The 19980-nt window shown below is 44.7% G+C and overlaps 2 protein-coding genes across 2 annotated transcripts; one reads left to right on the forward strand and one right to left on the reverse strand.

Moving 5' to 3' along the window:
• Positions 1 to 2675: 2675 nt before the first annotated feature.
• On the forward strand, positions 2676 to 3173 carry HD556DRAFT_1247053 (uncharacterized protein; the record flags this gene model as incomplete). The annotated part of the gene is made up of 2 exons (XM_041298660.1): positions 2676 to 2764; positions 2819 to 3173. Coding segments are annotated over 2 exons (444 nt in total), but the record flags the coding sequence as incomplete, so codon positions are not given.
• Positions 3174 to 3307: 134 nt separating this feature from the next.
• Positions 3308 to 4244, reverse strand: HD556DRAFT_1247039 (uncharacterized protein; the record flags this gene model as incomplete). Its single annotated transcript, XM_041298658.1, has 4 exons — positions 3308 to 3479; positions 3631 to 3910; positions 3964 to 4135; positions 4197 to 4244. Coding segments are annotated over 4 exons (672 nt in total), but the record flags the coding sequence as incomplete, so codon positions are not given.
• Positions 4245 to 19980: the final 15736 nt, after the last annotated feature.

Below are 19980 nucleotides of genomic sequence, written 5' to 3' on the forward strand. Positions count from 1 at the left end.
CTTCGATAAAGGTTTTGACTGCTTCGCGTTCTTTTCCGGATAACGGATAGATTTTGGACGTCTTCGGCACGAACCCAGGTTTTAGATCGATGCGATGATCTATTCCTGGTCTTTCAGGGGGTACTTTATTAAGTCCGTCTTTGGCGAAGACGTTGGTGTACTGATGAAGGAAGGTGGGGACTAATTCTTCGAAGGTTTTGCTTTGTTTTGCTATTTCTCCAGCGATGGCGAATTCTTGGGCTTTGTTACTGGTTTTTCCGAATTTTTGTTCTCTTTTTGACGTTCCGTCACGAGTTAATGGAGTGTCGAAAGATAGATCCTCAATTATTTGTACTGTCGATCTGTCGGTGGCATATTCAACGAGTACTTCATCGTTCGCTAATTTGTAGGCGAACAGGTTGTTAACGGCGGGTTGGAAGTTATCTGACCATACATCTTCCTTGGTGTCGTAATCAGGGGTTTCTTCGTCTACAACTTCCTCTACAGAAGCGGTATAGGGGAGGGTGGTTTCATTAGTTGCCACCTTCACCTGTATCGGTTTCTTTAGTTTGGAATTTGTCCAAAGACGAGATGTTTCCTTTTTGATAGGAGTTCTTTCGAGGAAAAGTGGGGGGAGGTTTCTTTTTCTTCTTTCTTGATCTATTTTCTTTTCTATCATTCGGGATCTTTTCGTGGGTGGCAGGGATACAGTTTTCTGTTCCCAATCGATCAGAGGTTTTGATGCTGCAAGCCAGGGAAATCCTAAAAGGATTTTATCCTGTTTGGCGAGTGTCGCTACATTGAATTTTCCAATCATTGTCCTTTGGTCGATTTTGACGGTCAGGACACAATAGCGGGAAATGAGACCTCCTTGGGCTTCTGATCCATCTGCTGTCACGACAGGAAATGGTCGAGAGAGTTTGTGTGTTCGTATTTTGTGTTTCTTGCAGAAGGCACTGCTTATAAAAGTTCCGGATGCTCCGGAATCGATGACCATAGAAGTTTCGACGGTTTTCATACGTTTATTGGAGAAAATTGATGCAGGGATTCTCAATTCGTTTCAATTTCCAATGGATCGTATTAGTCGTACAGGGGTAGGAAGTACTGACGTCGAGGCAGTCTTCCCATTTAAAAATCCAATTCCACAAAGCGGTGTTCTACTTCGGTGAAGTCACTATCTTCTTCATCCTCTTCTTCTACCTTCGTGGTTTTCCTTCGGACCGGGGCTTTCCTTTTCGAAGAGGTGCTCCCTCTTTCTTTGTCTTCCTTCTCCTTCTTTCTCCTAATAGGTGTCTTCCTAGAGGTGGAGGCGCGACTTTCGACTTCATCGTCGCTGCTCTCATCTTCTTTATTTCTTCTGATCTGGTCTCTCTCCCTTGGATGGAAGGAAGTGTCATTGGCGCGATGTCCAACTTGGTGACACTTGAAGCATCTTCCTTCTTTGAGGTGTTTCTTTAATTCGGCGTCGGATAGACGGCTTATGCAATCGACTTCCATATCGTCGCTTCTTCTGGGAACATAGTGTTTGTTTCCGAAGTTCTTCTTCTTTTGAAGGTTTGGTCTCTCTCGTTTTTTGATGGCTTTCAACCTATGATAGGCGTTATCGAGGTTGATGCAGGTGTTGACTATGGTGTCGAAATCGTCGAGACTTTTGCCAGTACGGTGAAGACTATCCTGTAGTCCATAGTCTAGACCTTGTCTAAAGAATTCGATGAGGGGGGCTTGTTCGGACATTCCTGCTCTATGCGCAAGGAGTCGGTAGTTGGAAATGTAGGTGTGGAGGTCTCCCTTCATTTCCAATCCTCTGATCTTCATCATGGCAGTTCCGGCGGGGTCCATGGGTTTAAAGGCTTCGTCGAAGTCTTTCTTGAATGCGACCCATGTTCCGTAACCGATCTGCTGTCCAGAGGTATCTTTCCTCTTGGGATCTAGGGCTGCTTCCATGAAGTCTTCGGCCCAGGCTGCTGCGTTTCCTTTTGTCATATAGGACAATACAAGGATGATCTTCTTTTTATCTTCATCGTATACCTTATCATTGATGTCGAGGTATGTGTGGCACTTCATCATAAATCTTTTAGATTCTTCTCTGTCTCCGTCGAATTCAGGAGGAGATCCGATCTTTGGTTCTATGTCTTTGACTTTGGTGGTCATATTGTTTAGTGGCGGGATGTTTGGTAGTGCCCCTAGGTTCAAGGCTCCGATCAAAGGAGTTAGCGAAGTCGTGGTGTCGGTTGCATTGCAGATGGCAACGGTTCAGGTAATGGAGACTTTAATCTTTTGTTATGACTGGGATCGGTCGTGCTATCAAAGTCCGAATGGACAGTCGGCGGTAAGCCTGATAGACAAGGGTCTTCTCTCGAATGAGAGGATCAAGGGTCTAGGCTAAGACGAGTGTCGCTGACTCTCTTAGAATCGTGGTTCTTAGACAACAAGATTGGAGACCTTGTTGAAGGAATGTTCCAGGTAAAACCCAGTAGATTAAAGTAAGGAATACAATCGTGCATAGTACAGTCTATATAGGTAATGTTCAAGCGGAGCTTGTAAATGTGTTATCAAGATAAGAGAGATAGGGCGGACGGCCCGCTTGGAAAGAGATAAGAGATAGGGCGGATGGCCCACTTGGATAAGGGAAAGGTACGGACAGCCCATTTAGTACGTAATGAGAAAAGAAATGATAGAGGCGAATGTTATCGTAACATCGTGTGCAAGTCCAATGGGGAGACAATGTGAAGATCTTTTGGGAAGCAGGTGAAGAAATTTATAATGATATGGATCCATGCCAATAGTATGTTCATGTGTGGCGGCACTGTTTTCTGATTTAATCTTACTTCTGTCTCAGTGATCTCGTTCAGTGGCTATGGCCATGGTTAATCCAACAAGAGCTTGACAAGCTGAAGCATCGTCTCAATACCCATACTGTTCAGTACAACCATGATAAACTATTACTGTCTGGTGTCTCCCCGAACATTGCAATGTCACTGCATGAAGACTATGGCACCAAGAATTGCCTGCAACCAGTGGATCGTGACGTTGTCAAGAATCTTATGGAGGAGATTGGCGGAGAAGATCTTGTCCGTTTCATTGGCTCTGAGTATAGTGTTGCTGCACAATCAATCTTCAATGATCTTGGATTCACTGTCTTAACTTTCAAGAACGTCTGGCAGGTGTTTGCCACAATGTTACCATTAATGTAGTTTATGTTGGTCATGGTAATATATACTGCTCTGCTTGAATGAATGTCGAGAATTAGTCTGAAAGTTGGGGTGAAAATTAAGAGTAAATGTAAAACGAGTTGTATCATATGCAAATGGGTGAGGATTGGTATGTACTAATCAAAACCGATACAAAGCGGACCTTTGCAGATGGTATTGAACAGACTTAGAGGAGGAACCTTAGTGTCAAGGCCAAGGGTGTTGCAAAATTTGTTGCATTTGTGCGACTCCAAAAATTCTGAGATTGCCGGTTTTCCATGATCCCAGTAGCCTGAGTCACCGTTTGCACTGTGATGCAGAAATTAGACGTAACCATCAGATGGATAAAAGTATTGTACACACATATGAGACTGCGGATCAAAAAAGACAATAGATCAATCCGGTGTGACAATTCCTGCAGTGCTACTCAACAACAAAACAATAGAATCATTGCATAGACTCACCTTGAATATCGGATATGATCATCTCATACATTGAATCAACAGCAACATGATGAGCATATGCATCTATGGCACTTCTGAGTGAGTCATTATTGACTCCTACTTCTGCATTTCCAGAAAACTTGATTTCATTGCACAATGCACCAGTTGGGAGAAGTTGGAGCACCATAAAGCAACTAAAAACGAGGCTGTGCAAATCCTCTTCTCCATTGTTTGGAGCATCAGCAAGTTTTTGAGTAAGCTTCCCAATGAATGCCCCAGTAATGTTCCACTTCATTTCTGTGTGATAGACTTGTCAGCCTTCAATCAATATTTCTATATGATAAGCTTACTGGGAAGATTGTGGACATCCTCTTCTTCCCCTCGTCTGTAGAACGAGTCCAAAAAATACTGAGATAGGTGAAGAATTTCCAGTTCGCCCAGCAAATCCTTTTCATTGTCAACATCTCTCGAGCGAATGCATTTACATTGAAGGACGGCATAGTCTGTGTTGTTGTAGCGACCCTGCATTTCAAGTTGCTATCAGCAGTAGGCCCAGTGCTCGAAGAAAAGTAGTGGAACTCACGCGAAAGACGAATTTTGTCAATCCTTGACCAAGGTAACCCTGATATGGTTTTCCTACCTTGACGTGAGCTTGCTATCCTTTAGCGACCATGATCTCTTCTTCTTCCTCACTGTATACCATCTTCGGTTCCCCAAAGTCATTCACGGAGCAAGTCACACACTTCATTTTGAAGCATTCGAACTCAAGTGGTGCCAGTGCACCAGTGGTGGGCGCAGTAGCAGAACATCTTGGTCGGTATGAGCTCTGATAGCACTTAGCAGGTCGCAAACGTTCAGGTGACACTATTTGAACGTATGAGTATAATTGAGTGTAGAGGAAGGAAATGATATATGTAATATCCCTTCTTAAATAGAGAGAGGGTTCTTTGGGTTCTGGTACTTACTTTCCCCTTATCTTGTTATACTGCAAAGTGTATAGTTCTCCCCCCCAATACTAGAAATCTGGTTATACTCCTCCACTGATTGTCACCTGTGCTCTTGCTACTCTCTTAAGGACTCCTTCTGTCATATCCCGCGTTCCGGATCCGGACCTATCACACTCATCATTTCTGGATTTCCGGATCCAGCCGACTTCTATGTATCGTCCGGATCCGACCCGTGTCTAACCTCCGTGCCTTATCCCTTTGGTATTTCCCTTATCAGTTAGTACACTTTATTTTCCGTCCCTTATTCATTTCCGTCTTCATTTTACTAAGTTCCGATAGACTAGTGATAGTCGTCCCATATGTTTTATCCATAGCTTTACATAGCCTCGCACTGCACTTACTGTTCTCCGTTATGTCCTCAGTAGTATATAAACCCTGTACAGTCTCTGTAGTTTCCTCAGTTCGAATATCATCTTAGACTCTGCTCATTCTCTCCTCCGTCCGACTTGAGTTTCTCTCTCGTCGACCTCCGCTCGTCTTAGGATTGATTCCTATAGACTCGTCACCTCCGCCTCTACCTTTGGTAGTCCTCCACTGTTTCCTTTCTAGTTCGGACTTCGTCCGGATTAGTCTTATCTCTTGTTCCCAAAACGTCCGCCGGAATTCCCGCGCATCGGACATCGGACTCCGGACATCACCCAACGCCCTCCGGACATCGTCCGGTAACCTTCGGACATCGTTCGACAGCCTTCGGAAGTTAGGGGCACGTACTCGGGTAAGGGGTGCAGCGCACGAGCTGAAGCCAAACCCTTCGGATCCGACTATTGAGCACGTTCTTAACACCTTCCCTCATTGCTCAAGCGCGCCTCCGCTTATGCGCGTACCCTCCGCATCTCTCGCTCACACGCGCATCTCACGCGCCTTCGCATCGCCTACGCACGCGTTACTTTCTCGCGTCTATCAGCGCCCGTCTAGTTGACAGAGTTTCCCTCCATTGTATTAGCGAGGAACTTCTCTCAGTAGCTGTCCTTTGGGTCGAGTCGTATTCTCGTATCCAGGTCTTTCTGTAGAGCCCCATCTGTTTTTAGTGTTTCACCTATAGTCAAGATTCCTCACCTTCAACGGCAATGAGAACCAAAAGCCATGTGATGCGTAAACTCTACAGTTTGTGAATGGAGGAAGGGAAAAGACAAGGACAGATATAGAAAGAGAATCATCGTGAATTGCAGCCTTACTCACCTGATGGAGACCTTTTCCGCTTCTGACGAGAACTTGGTGCTGTTGATTTCCGAGTTGACATGTGTCAGTTCTGTTGGACTTCCTGGATATCATTGTCCTTGGATTGTATGTGTCAGACAATTGCCTGTGGGATACTGATTTTATTTACCTCTTCAGCCTTGGGGACATACAGGAACAGGCGAAGTGTGATCTTTGGGGTTTTCGCATTTCCATCCTTCTCAGACAACATGCGATCCTGTTTCAGGTTTCCGTAGAGACTTTCCATAGTTGCTGACACCAGATACTTTTGTTCCTCAATCATATTTACAGTAGTGTTGTTGAGTACCATGCAAAATTTAATTGTGTGCCTGAATTACAGGGGAGTTTCAGTATGCACAATGCGACCACTATGCAATGACATTACCAATCAAACATAAGATCCAGAGCCACATTGGATAGTCCTAAAAGGGGTGGCGTACTATTATACAGGCCTCTCGCCTTTGAAGCCAGCTGTTCAAAAGCACTAGTAGCTAGTTCTGAGGTAGGGAAAGTTACTCATGATGACGGAATGGCCAGTTTAGAAGGCTTCGAGCTTCCATAGAGATATTGCTGAATAGTGAAGTCAATATCAATCTTTGCTGCTTGAGCATTGGCCTTGAGAGCTGAAACCTTTTGCTTTACATCACTTGCATTCAACGATGAAGGGTTTTGTGGCTGTTGCTGGTTTAGTCAATGCTGACTTGCCTCATGGCTATACACATTCTGTCGATGTAAAATTGTCTGAGCAACGCTAATGGCGGTACTGCCACCACTGCCTGATGGTTCCATTGAGGCTATTGTTGACATTAGATTGAGTGGCAAATAATGAAGCTCACTCACCATTGTCAGTGTCTCTGCATCCAGCACATGACAGTGAGCACAAGAAAGGATACACGCAGCCACAGCATTCACACTGTGGTTGCTGCTGAATACATCAGTGAATATAGGCTACAGGCACAAAGTAATACAGTGAGAACGCACCATAATCTGTTCGTGATCAGCTGCACTTGCAGCTGTAAGCTTTGAACATTTCCCACATGTCTGGGTGTCCAGTTGAGGAAAAGCAGTAGAACATCCCAAGCAACGAACCATGATTCACAATGAAACAACCATAGGCTGAAGACGAGCTAATAGGCTATTATAGCAAGAGAACTGAATAGTTACCACACTGCATTGAATTATGTGATATTGCATTTGTGAAGAGACTCGCTTCAAAAACACCGTCTCCCACAGGATACACACTTGAACATAGCAGTGTCAATGATACACTTAGTTGTGGTGTCTTTAGGAATCAGTGGGAACTTGCATGCATAGTAAAATCATATTCAATCATTTTCCAAGAGCTGATGCATCAGCTGAGGATGACAATGACAATGAGGACAATGAGGATGACGACAACGACAACATGACAAGTGGTGCGGGGAAATGGACACAGCCACACAGTATTTACTAATACGCAAATAGAGTAACATAACAAATAATATTTGTTTGGTGAAAACTAACCTGATACACATAGTCAACCGTACCTGATAATGCATTAGGGATTCTCAATGATTCACCAAGGCATAGGTAGAGGCACAGTAACAGTTCATGCATCACAATTAACTTACAAGTGTAATAAAATCATGCATCATTATGACACTATGGGCTGTGACATTTGCTGTCACAACAACTGTAGGATCACTCACTGTCTCATTGGACAAGTAGGCTATGGTAATGGGGCCACAATTCTTCATGGTGAGCTCAATGGCATGATTGTGTCCGCCCTGCTAGCATGTTCAGGGAGTATTGAAGGTTGTTGTTAAGACCGTGCACAAAGGGTAGGACTGATTCTGAGGCGCTTGGCTTCAGCTTGTGCGCTGCACCCCTTACCCGAGTATGTGCCCTTAATTTCAGAATGACGTCCGGAGAAAGTCCAAGGACGTCCGAAGTGTGGGAAAGTTTGAAAGGACTTTCCGGACGAGTGCGAGAACTTTTGGATGAGTGCAGGAAAGTTCCGGAGGAACTTCTGGAAATTACGATGAGGTTTTGTCCTGATACAGATATGTGTAATGGCTACTTAGAACTTGTCCTAAGTAGAAGCAAACCGAGGAAAGGCTGCAAGGACAAAGTCCAAAGCAGAATAGGTCCGGAGGACCACGGGAAAGTTCCGGAGGAACTTCTGGAAACTTAGAGGAATTTAGGATCAGAGGAGCGAAGGAGTGGAGCTCCGGCCTAGGAAATTCCTCCCTAGGCCTATGGTGGATGTTTAACAAGGAAGGAACTAGTTATGAAAACTTCAGTGTGAAGACTAGTGCGAGGACTAATATGATATTCAGACTGAGGAACTACAGGACATATACAAGAGTTTATATACTAAGGAAATAATGGAAAGATCAGTAAGCAAGAGTCCGAGGCTATGTATGAAGCATAAGCAAAGTTTATTAAGCACGAGTCAGAAATGAAGCATAGGTTAATGGATCAGTAAGCATACCGGTAGTAAGTATAACTGAGATGCTGAGGACAAGGAATACCGAATAGAGGAATAGGCTGTGTTAATATTATATGCACAGGAAATGAATTAAGAAGCTTATTGTATATCGGACTGGAAGCGGATCTATACATTGGATCAGATCAGATCAGATCAGATCAGAGGTCTGGACAAGAAGCGTGGATATACAGGATATGACATTAGGGTGATGGGACAAAGGATGAATGATGCAGGCTAGCTGCAGAGGTATGGAGGTCTGATGTATTGAGGTAAAGGGATCTGGATGTGGATGTGCGAATGTGGATGTGCAGAGGTGCAGGGATCCGGTGTAGAGACTCATGCCTCTCATTGCATGATATGGCAGTATTCACTAGGGAGTACATAGCACGAACTTGTAGCATCACTCTGTGTGCTATCCACAGCTATTCCTATATGAGGCGCAGCTTTCCCGCACAATGCGCAGCACGCGCGCACAACTTCCTGCGCTTTATGATGTATATGCGCGCGCTTTCCCGCGCTTCAGCGCCCTATAGCGCCAGCCATCCGGAAGCATCCATCCACTGTCCACCAAGTTCTCTAGTGCGTATATTCCTATTTCTCTTATCTGTGTATCGTTCCACCTTTATTTTTATTATGGACCCTTACTTACATATATCTTTACATACCTCACTCGGTAGTGATTTGGCTCCGCATGACAGCACTTAGGCGCCATACTTAAGTGCCAGCATTACATACTATTACCCACTTTTCACTTACTGAACTTTCTGAACCACAGAGTACCCACTTACTACCTAGCAGAGCAGAGTGTTAAGAACGTGCTCAAGGGTCGGATCCGAAGGGCTTGGCTTCAGCTCGTGCGCTGCGCCCCTTACCCGAGTACGTGCCCCTAACTTCCGAAGGCTGTCGAACGATGTCCGAAGGTTACCGGACGATGTCCGGAGGGCGTTGGGTGATGTCCAGAGTCCGATGTCCGATGCGCGGGAATTCCGGCGGACGTTTTGGGAACAAGAGATAAGACTAATCCGGACGAAGTCCGAACTAGAAAGGAAACAGCGGAGGACTACCAAAGGTAGAGGCGGAGGTGACGAGTCTATAGGAATCAATCCTAAGACGAGCGGAGGTCGACGAGAGAGAAACTCAAGTCGGACGGAGGAGAGAATGAGCAGAGTCTAAGATGATATTCGAACTGAGGAAACTACAGAGACTGTACAGGGTTTATATACTACTGAGGACATAACGGAGAACAGTAAGTGCAGTGCGAGGCTATGTAAAGCTATGGATAAAACATATGGGACGACTATCACTAGTCTATCGGAACTTAGTAAAATGAAGACGGAAATGAATAAGGGACGGAAAATAAAGTGTACTAACTGATAAGGGAAATACCAAAGGGATAAGGCACGGAGGTTAGACACGGGTCGGATCCGGACGATACATAGAAGTCGGCTGGATCCGGAAATCCAGAAATGATGAGTGTGATAGGTCCGGACCCAGAACGCAGGATATGACACAGAGTGGAAATCTATTCTTTGACACCTCACGCTCACATCTATTGTCTACTATCATATCATCACTTAAGCAAACTCACTCTTACTCACACTTGTTTCCGCTCACGCGCGCACACCTGCGCGCTGTCTCGCGCTTCGCATCAGCCGACCAGTAGCGCCTTCAGCACGCACTACTAGATCCTTGCTGCACTCTCTTCCCCTTTAGGGTCGAACGCACTTGTCGTCTCAGGTATAGCAGACTAGGCAACGCGTGACCTTACAACATTTACAGATACAGTCTGGAGCCTTGTTTGTTCCACTCAGTATTGTTGTTTCTACACCAGACAGATAGAGGACTGGAGACATGGATAGGGTGTCTGAAGGTCCGGATGAGGTGTGGGAACATTATTGGATGTAGGTCCGGAATATGGGATATGACAGTTGTGCAATTCACTCTGAACGCCATCCATGTCAGTAATTCGGACAGTTTTACATTATACTCCCCTACATTGAAGTTTATTGAGAGCCCAGTGCTGTCATTAGGCAACTGCACGAGTATTGGTAACCCACACGGGTCACAGGTAACTTACCCATGGCCCGCGGCTTATGTCATACACTGACTGTGCCTGCAACTACTTACTTGATGACCGCGGACTGTACCTGTAACATATGACTTCTATCTCACTTTGGCCTTTGAATCACTTTCCTTGTGTATTTACATGGGCCAATATATTAGTATGTCAATTAATTACAGTGAGTCACACATTCTTTCCAAGCTTGACACAATTCATTTTGGTGTTAGTGACTGCTCCTTTGCAAGTTTCTTGTGATTTGCAAGCTCAGTGACCATCAGATTTGTTTTGAGACAAATGTATGCCTCTATGATGGTACATTTTTTGTATCTACCTTCTACTACTTGCCTCTGATGGCTGGAATGGTCCACACAGACAGCAATGATGAATGTCATGCGCGCTGTAATGAGACAACAATTGCTGGACACTACACAAAGTAAGTAACCAGCAATATAAAATGTTGTGGTCTTGCGCAGCCTATTCTGCTATACTTGCTAGACAAGTGTGTTTCATCAGGAAACCTACATTTCTGCTGATGTTCCTGTCCCCTACTGAACTGTCTAATATCAGACCTACAGGTAGTGCAGTCATGCAGCAATTGCTGAATTCAGTGCCATGCCTGAAATCAGTGGTAAACAGCCCTACAGACACTCAGAGGTACTGTTTGTGTACAATTCAGGATGTCAGTTTCTAAGAGATGCAATACATTATATATGTAGTTTAGTTTGTACAAAAGCCTCACACAACATCACACAACATCAGGACATTATGATATTCAAAAACATCAAAAATCATATTCAAAGTAGCTACTACATTGGTATATACACTACTAACTAAAAGAAAGAGAGAGACTTACTAAAATAGACAAAAATGCGAAAATATCAAGGTCAAAAAGAGGTCAGGGAAAGAAGAGACTTACTGAAAATACCAAAAATGCGAAAATATATAGCCTGAAAATGAGCAGGGAGTCAGTCTTCAAAGGAGAGGAGAGGAGGGAAGAGGAGAGACTCACCAAAAGGACCAAAAATGCGAAAATATATAAGCTAGAGGTGAGCAGAGAGTCAGTCTTCAGAGGAGGAGGAGAGGAGAGAAGAGACTCACCAAAAAGACCAAAAATGCGAAAATATATAGCCTGGAAATGAGTAGGAAGTTAGTCTTCAGAGAAGGGAAGAAAAGAGAAGAAAAGAAAAGAGGAAAGACTCACCAAAAAGACCAAAAATGCGAAAATATATAAGCTAGAAGTGAGCAGGGAGTTAGTCTTCAGAGGAGAGGAGAGGATTAGATTGGAAACTTACCATTGCACCAATCCCAAAGCCCCATCCACACCAACACATCCCAACTTGAATATCCAGCTGCAGGAGCCTGACCTAAGGGCAAGGGAGGAAAAAGAAAAGGATTGAAAAAGAAGAAAGAGAAGAGGGCAAGGAGACTTGAACAATGTCAAAAGACTTGAATTGTTGGACACATTTTTGATTATATAAGCTTTCCCACCTAACTTCAACCAACATCACATGACTGCTTATATCATCAAAAATGCAAAATTTCACTAAGTCTCTGCTACACTATGGTACTAGACATTAACATTAGTATAGTAGTGTAGTATACATTGTATATAATAAAATATCATAGAGTTTATTTTAATATATATCTCTAATGTAACTACTTAGGAATCAGTTAGTAGTAAATTGTTGTTGGATAATAGATAAACATCCGACATATGAAATGTTGAGCTCATTGTAGTGTGCAGTGAGTGGGCATTTCCTAATTAGGCAATAGGGCACTAGTGCAGATGTCTGCACTTGCGCCAGGTACAGAAAAATTGTACACACTGCAAAATTATATATCTGTACTTCTGATAATCTAGAGACTAGTAAAGCTGATATTGCTGAATGACTGCATAATTTTCCTTTAAAAGTCTGACATGCCTGAACACTCTGTGATTTTTTTTGTCTGATAATCTGATGTTGCTGAATCACTACATAACTTTCTTTTGAAAGTCTGACATACCTGAACACTCTGTGATTTTGTTGGTCTAATAATCTGATATATCTGTTGTTACAATAACATTCTACCCCTATCTTCATTTCTCTTATCTCGCTTACAAATGGGCCGTCCGTATCATGCTTATCTCTTATCTTCGCCAAGCGGGCCGTCCACCTTATCTTTCTTGCTATCATGCTTCTATCTTGATAACCATTTACAAGCTCCGCTTGAACATTAGTTATATAGACTCAGTTACCAACGATTGTATTCTTTACTTTAATCTACTGGGTTTTACCTGGAACATTGTCCTTCAGTAAGGTCTCCAACCTTACTGTCTAAAGAACCATTATTCTAAGGGAGTCAGCGACACTCGCCTTAGCCAGAAACCTTGATCTCTCATTCGAGAGCAGACCTCTGTCTATCTGGCATCTTGCCGATTGTCTATTCAGACACAGATAGCTCGACTCATCCCAGTCGTAACAAAAGATTAAAGTCTTATAAACTGAACCGTTGCCATCTGCAACGAAACCAACACCACGACTTCGTTAACTCCCCTGATCGGAGCCTTGAACTTAGGAGCTTTACCAAGTATCCCTCCTTTGAACACCATGTCGACCAAAACCAAAGATATAGAACTCAAGATCGGCTCCCCCCCGAATTCGACGGAGACCGAGAAGAATCCAAGAGATTCATGATGAAATGTCACGCGTACCTTGATATTAATGATCAGGTATACAATGAAGACAAAAAGAAGATCATCCTAGTGTTGTCATACATGACGAAGGGGAACACAGCGATATGGGCAGAAGACTTCATGGAAGCAGCCCTAGACCCTAAAAGAAAAGATACCTCTGGGCAGATGATCGGTTATGGAACGTGGGCACAATTCAAAAAGGACTTCGACGAAGCCTTTAAACCCATGGACCCAGCCGGAACTGCGATGATGAAAATCCGCGGTTTGGAAATGAAAGGAGATCTTCACACTTACATCTCCAACTACAAACTACTCACACACCGGGCAGGAATGACTGAACCAGCCCCCCTTATTGAATTCTTTCGACAAGGCCTAGACTATGGGCTTCAAGACAGCCTCCATCATACAGGAGAAAGTCTCGACAACTTCGACACAGTAGTCAACACTTGTATCAATCTTGATAACGCCTATCAAAGATTGAAGGCTATCAAAAAGAAGGAGAGACCTAACCATCAGAAAAAGAAGAACTTCGGAAACCAACGATATGTTCCGAAAAGAAGTGATGACATGGAAGTCAATCGCATTAGTCGACTTTCCGACACCGAATTAAAAAAAACACCTTAAAGAAGGAAGATGCTTCAAGTGTCACCAAGTAGGACATCGTGCCAACGACACCTCTTTCCACCCTAGAGAGAGGGACCAGATCCGAAGAAACAAAGAAGAGGAAAGCAGCAGCGATGACGAAGTCGAAAGTCGCGCCTCTTCCTCTAGAAAAACACCTATCAGAAGGAAGAAGGAGAAGAACGAAGAAGAGAGAGATACCCCAAGAAGGAAGGCACCGATCCGAAGGAAGACCATGAAGGAGAAAGCGAAAGAAGTCGAAGAAGAAGAAGACAGCGACTTTACCGAAGTAGAGCGTCGCTTCATGGAAGTGGATTTTTAGAAAGGGAAACTGCCTCGACGTCAGTACTCCCCACCCCTGTACGACTAATATGTTCTATCGGAACCAGAAATGAATTAAGAATCCCTGCATCCATTTTTTCCGATAAACACGTACAAACCGTCGAAACATCCATGATCATGGACTCCGGAGCATCTGTAACCTTTATAAGCGACACCTTTTGTAAAAGGCATAAAATAAAAACCCATAAACTCTCACAACCTTTCCCTGTTATCACTGCAGACGGATCAGACGCTCAAGGAGGACTCATCTCTTGCTATTGCGTACTCACGATCAAAATTGATCAATGAACTATGATCGGAAAATTCAATGTAGCGAAACTCGCCAAACAAGATAAAATCCTCCTAGGATTCCCTTGGCTCGCGGCGTTAAAACCTCAGATCGATTGGGAAGCCAGAACAGTATCACTCCCGCCGACAAAAAGGTCATTGGCTATAGAAAGAAACATCGATAAAAGACGACGAAGGAAATCCCTTCCACCACTCTTCAAAAGAAAAAAGATCATCGAAAAAGAAACATCTCGAGTTTGGGTAAACTCTAAACTACGGAAGCCAGTACAGGTGAAGGTGGCAACAGATGAAACCACCTCCCCCTATACCGCCTCCGTAGAAGAAGTAATGGATGAAGAAATCCCCAACTATGACACTAAAGACGATGTTTGGTCGGAAAATTTCAAACCCCCAGTTATTGACCCCCTGGCTTACCAACTAGCCGACGATGAAGTACTCGTTGAATACGCCACAGACGGATCAACAGTACGTATCATTGAAGATATATCTTTCGATACCCCGCTTGTCCATGATGGAACATCAAAAACAGAACAAAATTTCGGAAAAACAAGTAACAAAGCCCAAGAATTCGCAGTCGCAGGTGAAATAGAAAAACAGAAGAAAACCTTTGAAGAGCTTGTTCCCCCTTTCCTACACCAATACCGAGATGTTTTCGCCAAGGACGGTCTTAACAAAGTCCCGCCCGAACGACCTGGGGTAGATCATCGCATCGATCTTAAACCAGGGTTCATACCCAAAACATCAAAGGTCTATCCATTATCTGGAAAAGAACGAGAGGCTGTCAAAACCTTTATTGAAGAAAATACCAAGAAAGGTTTCATTGTCCCGTCAAAATCCCCTCAAGCCAGCGGATTCTTTTTCGTAGGAAAGAAAAGCGGAGAATTACACCCTTGCCAAGATTACCGATATCTTAACGATTGGACCGTACGGAACCAATACCCCCTCCCTTTGCCGAAATCTCTCATTGAACGACTCTATGACGCCAAGTATTTCACAAAGATCGATATTAGATCAGGGTACAATAACGTTAGAATTCACCCTGAGGATCGCTGGAAGGCAGCATTCACAACGGAAGAAGGGTTGTTTGAACCGACAGTCATGTTCTTCGGACTGACGAACTCCCCAGCGACATTCCAAATGTTCATGGCAAAACTTTGTCAGCAGCAGATAAACGAGGGATGGTTAGTCATTTACATGGACGACCTTTTAATCTTCTCGAAAGATCTTCAGCAACATCGGGCATGCACAATCGAAATCCTCGACATCCTTCGGAGAGAAAAGCTGTTTGTCAAACCAGAAAAATGCACTTTCGATGCAAAAGAAGTAGAATATCTTGGAATGATAATCCGACCTGGAGAAGTGGGCATGGAACCTGCCAAAGTAGACGGAATCAAGCACTGGCCAATCTCAGAAAACCTAAAAGATACACGATCGTTCTTGGGATTCTGTAATTTTTACCGCGCATTCATCGCTCATTACTCCGATATCACCCGCCCCCTCATTGACCTCACAAAAAAGGACCATCCTTTCTTATGGACCGACGACTGCCAAAACGCTTTCAACCGCCTCAAAAGCGCTTTTTTGTCGCAGCCAGTACTACGAAATCCTGACCCGACTCGACAATTCGTGATCGCCACTGATGCTTCGCTTGCAGCAACTGGAGCTGTTTTGTTACAGACCGATGAAAACGGGATGTACCATCCATGTGGATACTTGTCTCAATCACTCAACCCCGCAGAACGAAACTATGAAATCTTTGATAGAGAGTTACTGGCAGTCATCCGGGCACTCTCGGAATGGCGCCACTACCTTGAAGGGAGCCCCCACACCGTAATAGTGTTCACAGATCACATGAATCTCCTGTACTTCCGCTCCGCCCAGAAATTGACGAGAAGACAAGCGCGTTGGCAGCTTATTTTGTCAAACTTTCAGTTGGAATTGCACCACGTTGCAGGTACTAAATTGGCTGCCCCCGATGCACTGTCACGACGCCCGGACCATTCACTCGGAAAAGATGATAACGAAAATTGCATTCTCCTCCCTGATACCATGTTTGTGCGATTGATTGACGACAACCTATCGGATAGCATCGCGCGCGACTCTGCCGACGATCCCATATATCAGAAGGCCGTACAAGCATTGGACGGGATATGCCTTCCCCCAATGAAATCCGCCCTCTCTGACTGGGCATGCACTGATGGCGTCCTCTTTTATAAAAAGAGGGCCTATGTGCCAATGGCCCAACGGCATGATGTGCTATTTAAGCACCATGATCACCCCACGGCAGGGCACCCTGGCCGATTCAAAACGGAAGAATTAGTGAAACGGGATTTTTGGTGGCCCGCTATGGGGACTTATATTCGCAAATACGTTGACGGATGCGCGCTATGCCAACAGATGAAAGCTGACACACATCCAACTACCCCGCCCTTGCGCCCCATTCCCTCCGCTGCCACTCGCCCCTTTTCTCAGGTCTCTGTCGACCTCATTACCGATCTGCCGTTGTCGGGAGGCTTCAACTCTATCATGATCGTGGTAGATCATGGGCTTACGAAGGGGGTAATTATCTCGCCATGTAACAAAAACATCACCTCGGAAGGAGTGGCCAAACTATTACTCAAGAACGTATTCAAGAGATTTGGCCTCCATGATAAAGTAATCTCTGACAGAGGACCGCAGTTTATTTCAAAATTCTCTCGAGAACTCGCCAGACTCCTCAGATACCAGATTGCTGCATCAACCGCCTACCACCCCCAGACAGACGGACAAACAGAACACTTCAACCAGGAACTTGAAACTTACCTTCGAATCTACTGCAGAAGTAATCCGTCAGAATGGGCCAACCATCTCCCCATCGCCGAATTCGTCCACAACCATCGAAAACATGACGCCAGAAACACCTCCCCATTCTTCCTCATGATGGGCTATGAGCCGCGGGGAATCCCCCACATTTTACCTGTATCAGATACGCCAGCAGCAGAAGAGAGGCTCAGGAACCTCCAGAAATTATGTGAAGAAGCATTAGCCTGCCACAGCATTGCTATGCAGCGAATGGCAGAAAGATCTCGCCATGGGAAATATCGACCATGGAAGATAGGAGATAAGGTATGGCTTACGGCCACCAATCTCCTGACATCGTTACCATCTAGGAAACTCGCGCCCAAACGATACAGACCATTCGTTATCACCGCAGTCTTATCTCCTATCACGTTCACGTTGAAGCTTCCCAAACAATGGAAAGTTCACCCCACGTTTCATGCTTCTGAACTATCCTCCTATCGGGAGACAGAGATACACGGACCGAACTACGCCGAACCCCCACCTGACGTTATCAATGGCGAAGAAGAATACGAAGTGGAAGCTATTCTTAGCCATAGGGGGATGGGTAAACGAAGACGCTATCTCGTATCATGGATAGGCTATTCTTCCGGAAGCAACGAATGGATACCCGAAGAAAACTTGCGGAGTTCGAAAGAACTCTTGACAAGGTATAAAGAGAGACACAAGTTAAACTGAACGAACCATTCCCCTTGAACAAAGACATCCCAAGTATCATGACTCCCCCAGTGACACCTTCCCCCACTGAATCGTCCACGTCTGCCTTCTCTCTCGAAAACTCCACATACAAGAAAAATATCATTGACCTTGACGACGACGCCATCGTCGAAACAACCTTGTTGTCCCTCCCTCACGCCATTGAACTAGAAAAACAGCTCTCCAAAGAACCTGCATTTGTCGCCGCCCCCATATTATCCCAGATCCACGTTATACGCGCCACCGCTGCCCTTGAACTCAGACTCAAGGAAGTTAAGGACGATGCCCTCAGACTCGCCTGCCAACACCTCCAAAGACAAATTCACAGTCTTGAGATTCAGCTTCTTCCTTCTGCTTTTAGCACTGTCTGCAAAACAGTTATACGAACTGTTGCAGAACGAAACGCGACCGAAGTCGGTCGCCCGCCAAGCCCTTCTACTAGAACTCCCCCCGGCGGCATACCTGCTGCAGATACGACTAGAGAAGAAACTCAACCTGTTGCTCAACCAGCACAAGCTGAACGAGCATTGCCCATCCACGAACCCACTGTCGTCTTTAAACGAAAGACCCGCAAGGGAGCCACAGTGCACGGAGTGTCGAAGACTAGAGCTTCTAAAGGAAAGAAGCGTGAAGTCATTGACCTTACCGAAACCCCCGATGTCATCACAGTAAAGCAACCCCAGTTCTCCTCAGACAATTTCATTTGTCGTGTCTGCAAGAAACTCGGACACCGCCACAAGAACTGTCCCGAATACCACTGTCACGTATGCCAGAGTCAGAAGCCTGGCCATCTATCCATCTACTGCCCTTACGCCTCCAAGAAGGAGCAATTTCCGTTGGTTTACACCGACGAAGGCTTCTACAAAGCATTGTCAGAATGGGAGGCTAAGAAGGATGAGGAGCTTCGGGATGAAATAGAATGAGCAAATCGGGAGTATGCAACTCAGTACAATGAACCGGAGTTTTGCAACGCTGACGCAGACCCAATCTACTACGAACACATGGATGAGTACATCAACACCGAAGAATATTGAAGTCGGAGACTTCAACCGTAGCAGTGGGGTAATGTTACAATAACATTCTACCCCTATCTTCATTTCTCTTATCTCGCTTACAAATGGGCCGTCCGTATCATGCTTATCTCTTATCTTCGCCAAGCGGGCCGTCCACCTTATCTTTCTTGCTATCATGCTTCTATCTTGATAACCATTTACAAGCTCCGCTTGAACATTAGTTATATAGACTCAGTTACCAACGATTGTATTCTTTACTTTAATCTACTGGGTTTTACCTGGAACATTGTCCTTCAGTAAGGTCTCCAACCTTACTGTCTAAAGAACCATTATTCTAAGGGAGTCAGCGACACTCGCCTTAGCCAGAAACCTTGATCTCTCATTCGAGAGCAGACCTCTGTCTATCTGGCATCTTGCCGATTGTCTATTCAGACACAGATAGCTCGACTCATCCCAGTCGTAACATCTGTACAACTGATATGTGCTGATTGTTACTGATTGTTACTGATTGTTACTGATATCAGACAGTTGTCTGATATCAGTCATGCAGGTAAATCAGGACATTCAGCAGAATTGTAGGTTTCCTGATGTTGACCAAGGGGTTAGCTATCTGATATTAGTCTGAAGGTAGTGAAATGTTAAGTGTTCAAAAGTCTGAGCACGGGAAACAAAGTCCGAAGGTATAATCACGAGTCCGATGCCAAAGCATCGGTGTTATGCACTCAAATTGGTCTGTTATGCAGAGCCCTAAGAGGGGCATCGTCCGCTAATGTTTGTGATGTAACCGGAAGGATCCGGTGTAACGAGTGGGACTTACAACATCGAGTCGGCAGTGATCACAGACACGCGTGTCACGTGACTTCTAAGACAACGGTCTTAGAAGAAGTCACTAGGCTCAAAGTGCGGACTGTCTTGTCTGACAATGAGGCTATCGATTGAGGTAAACTTAGGCGCGACAAGCACCTAAGAAAAGATACTAGAGACTGAAGCTGAGGGGGCTTCAGAGGGAAGTATGTTTGAGGGAAGATTGAGTAGATTCAAGTTAGAGAATCTAGTACAGGATGACCAACTACTTATACTAAAGGGAATGGGTTAAGACGCGAGCCTCATAGTTTTCACAATGCTCAGAGGAAAGACTGAGATATTTTATACCTTATTA

Source organism: Suillus plorans (genome assembly GCF_016647745.1).
Source record: "Suillus plorans strain S12 chromosome Unknown HD556scaffold_81, whole genome shotgun sequence".
NCBI classification, from domain to species: Eukaryota; Fungi; Basidiomycota; class Agaricomycetes; order Boletales; family Suillaceae; genus Suillus; species Suillus plorans.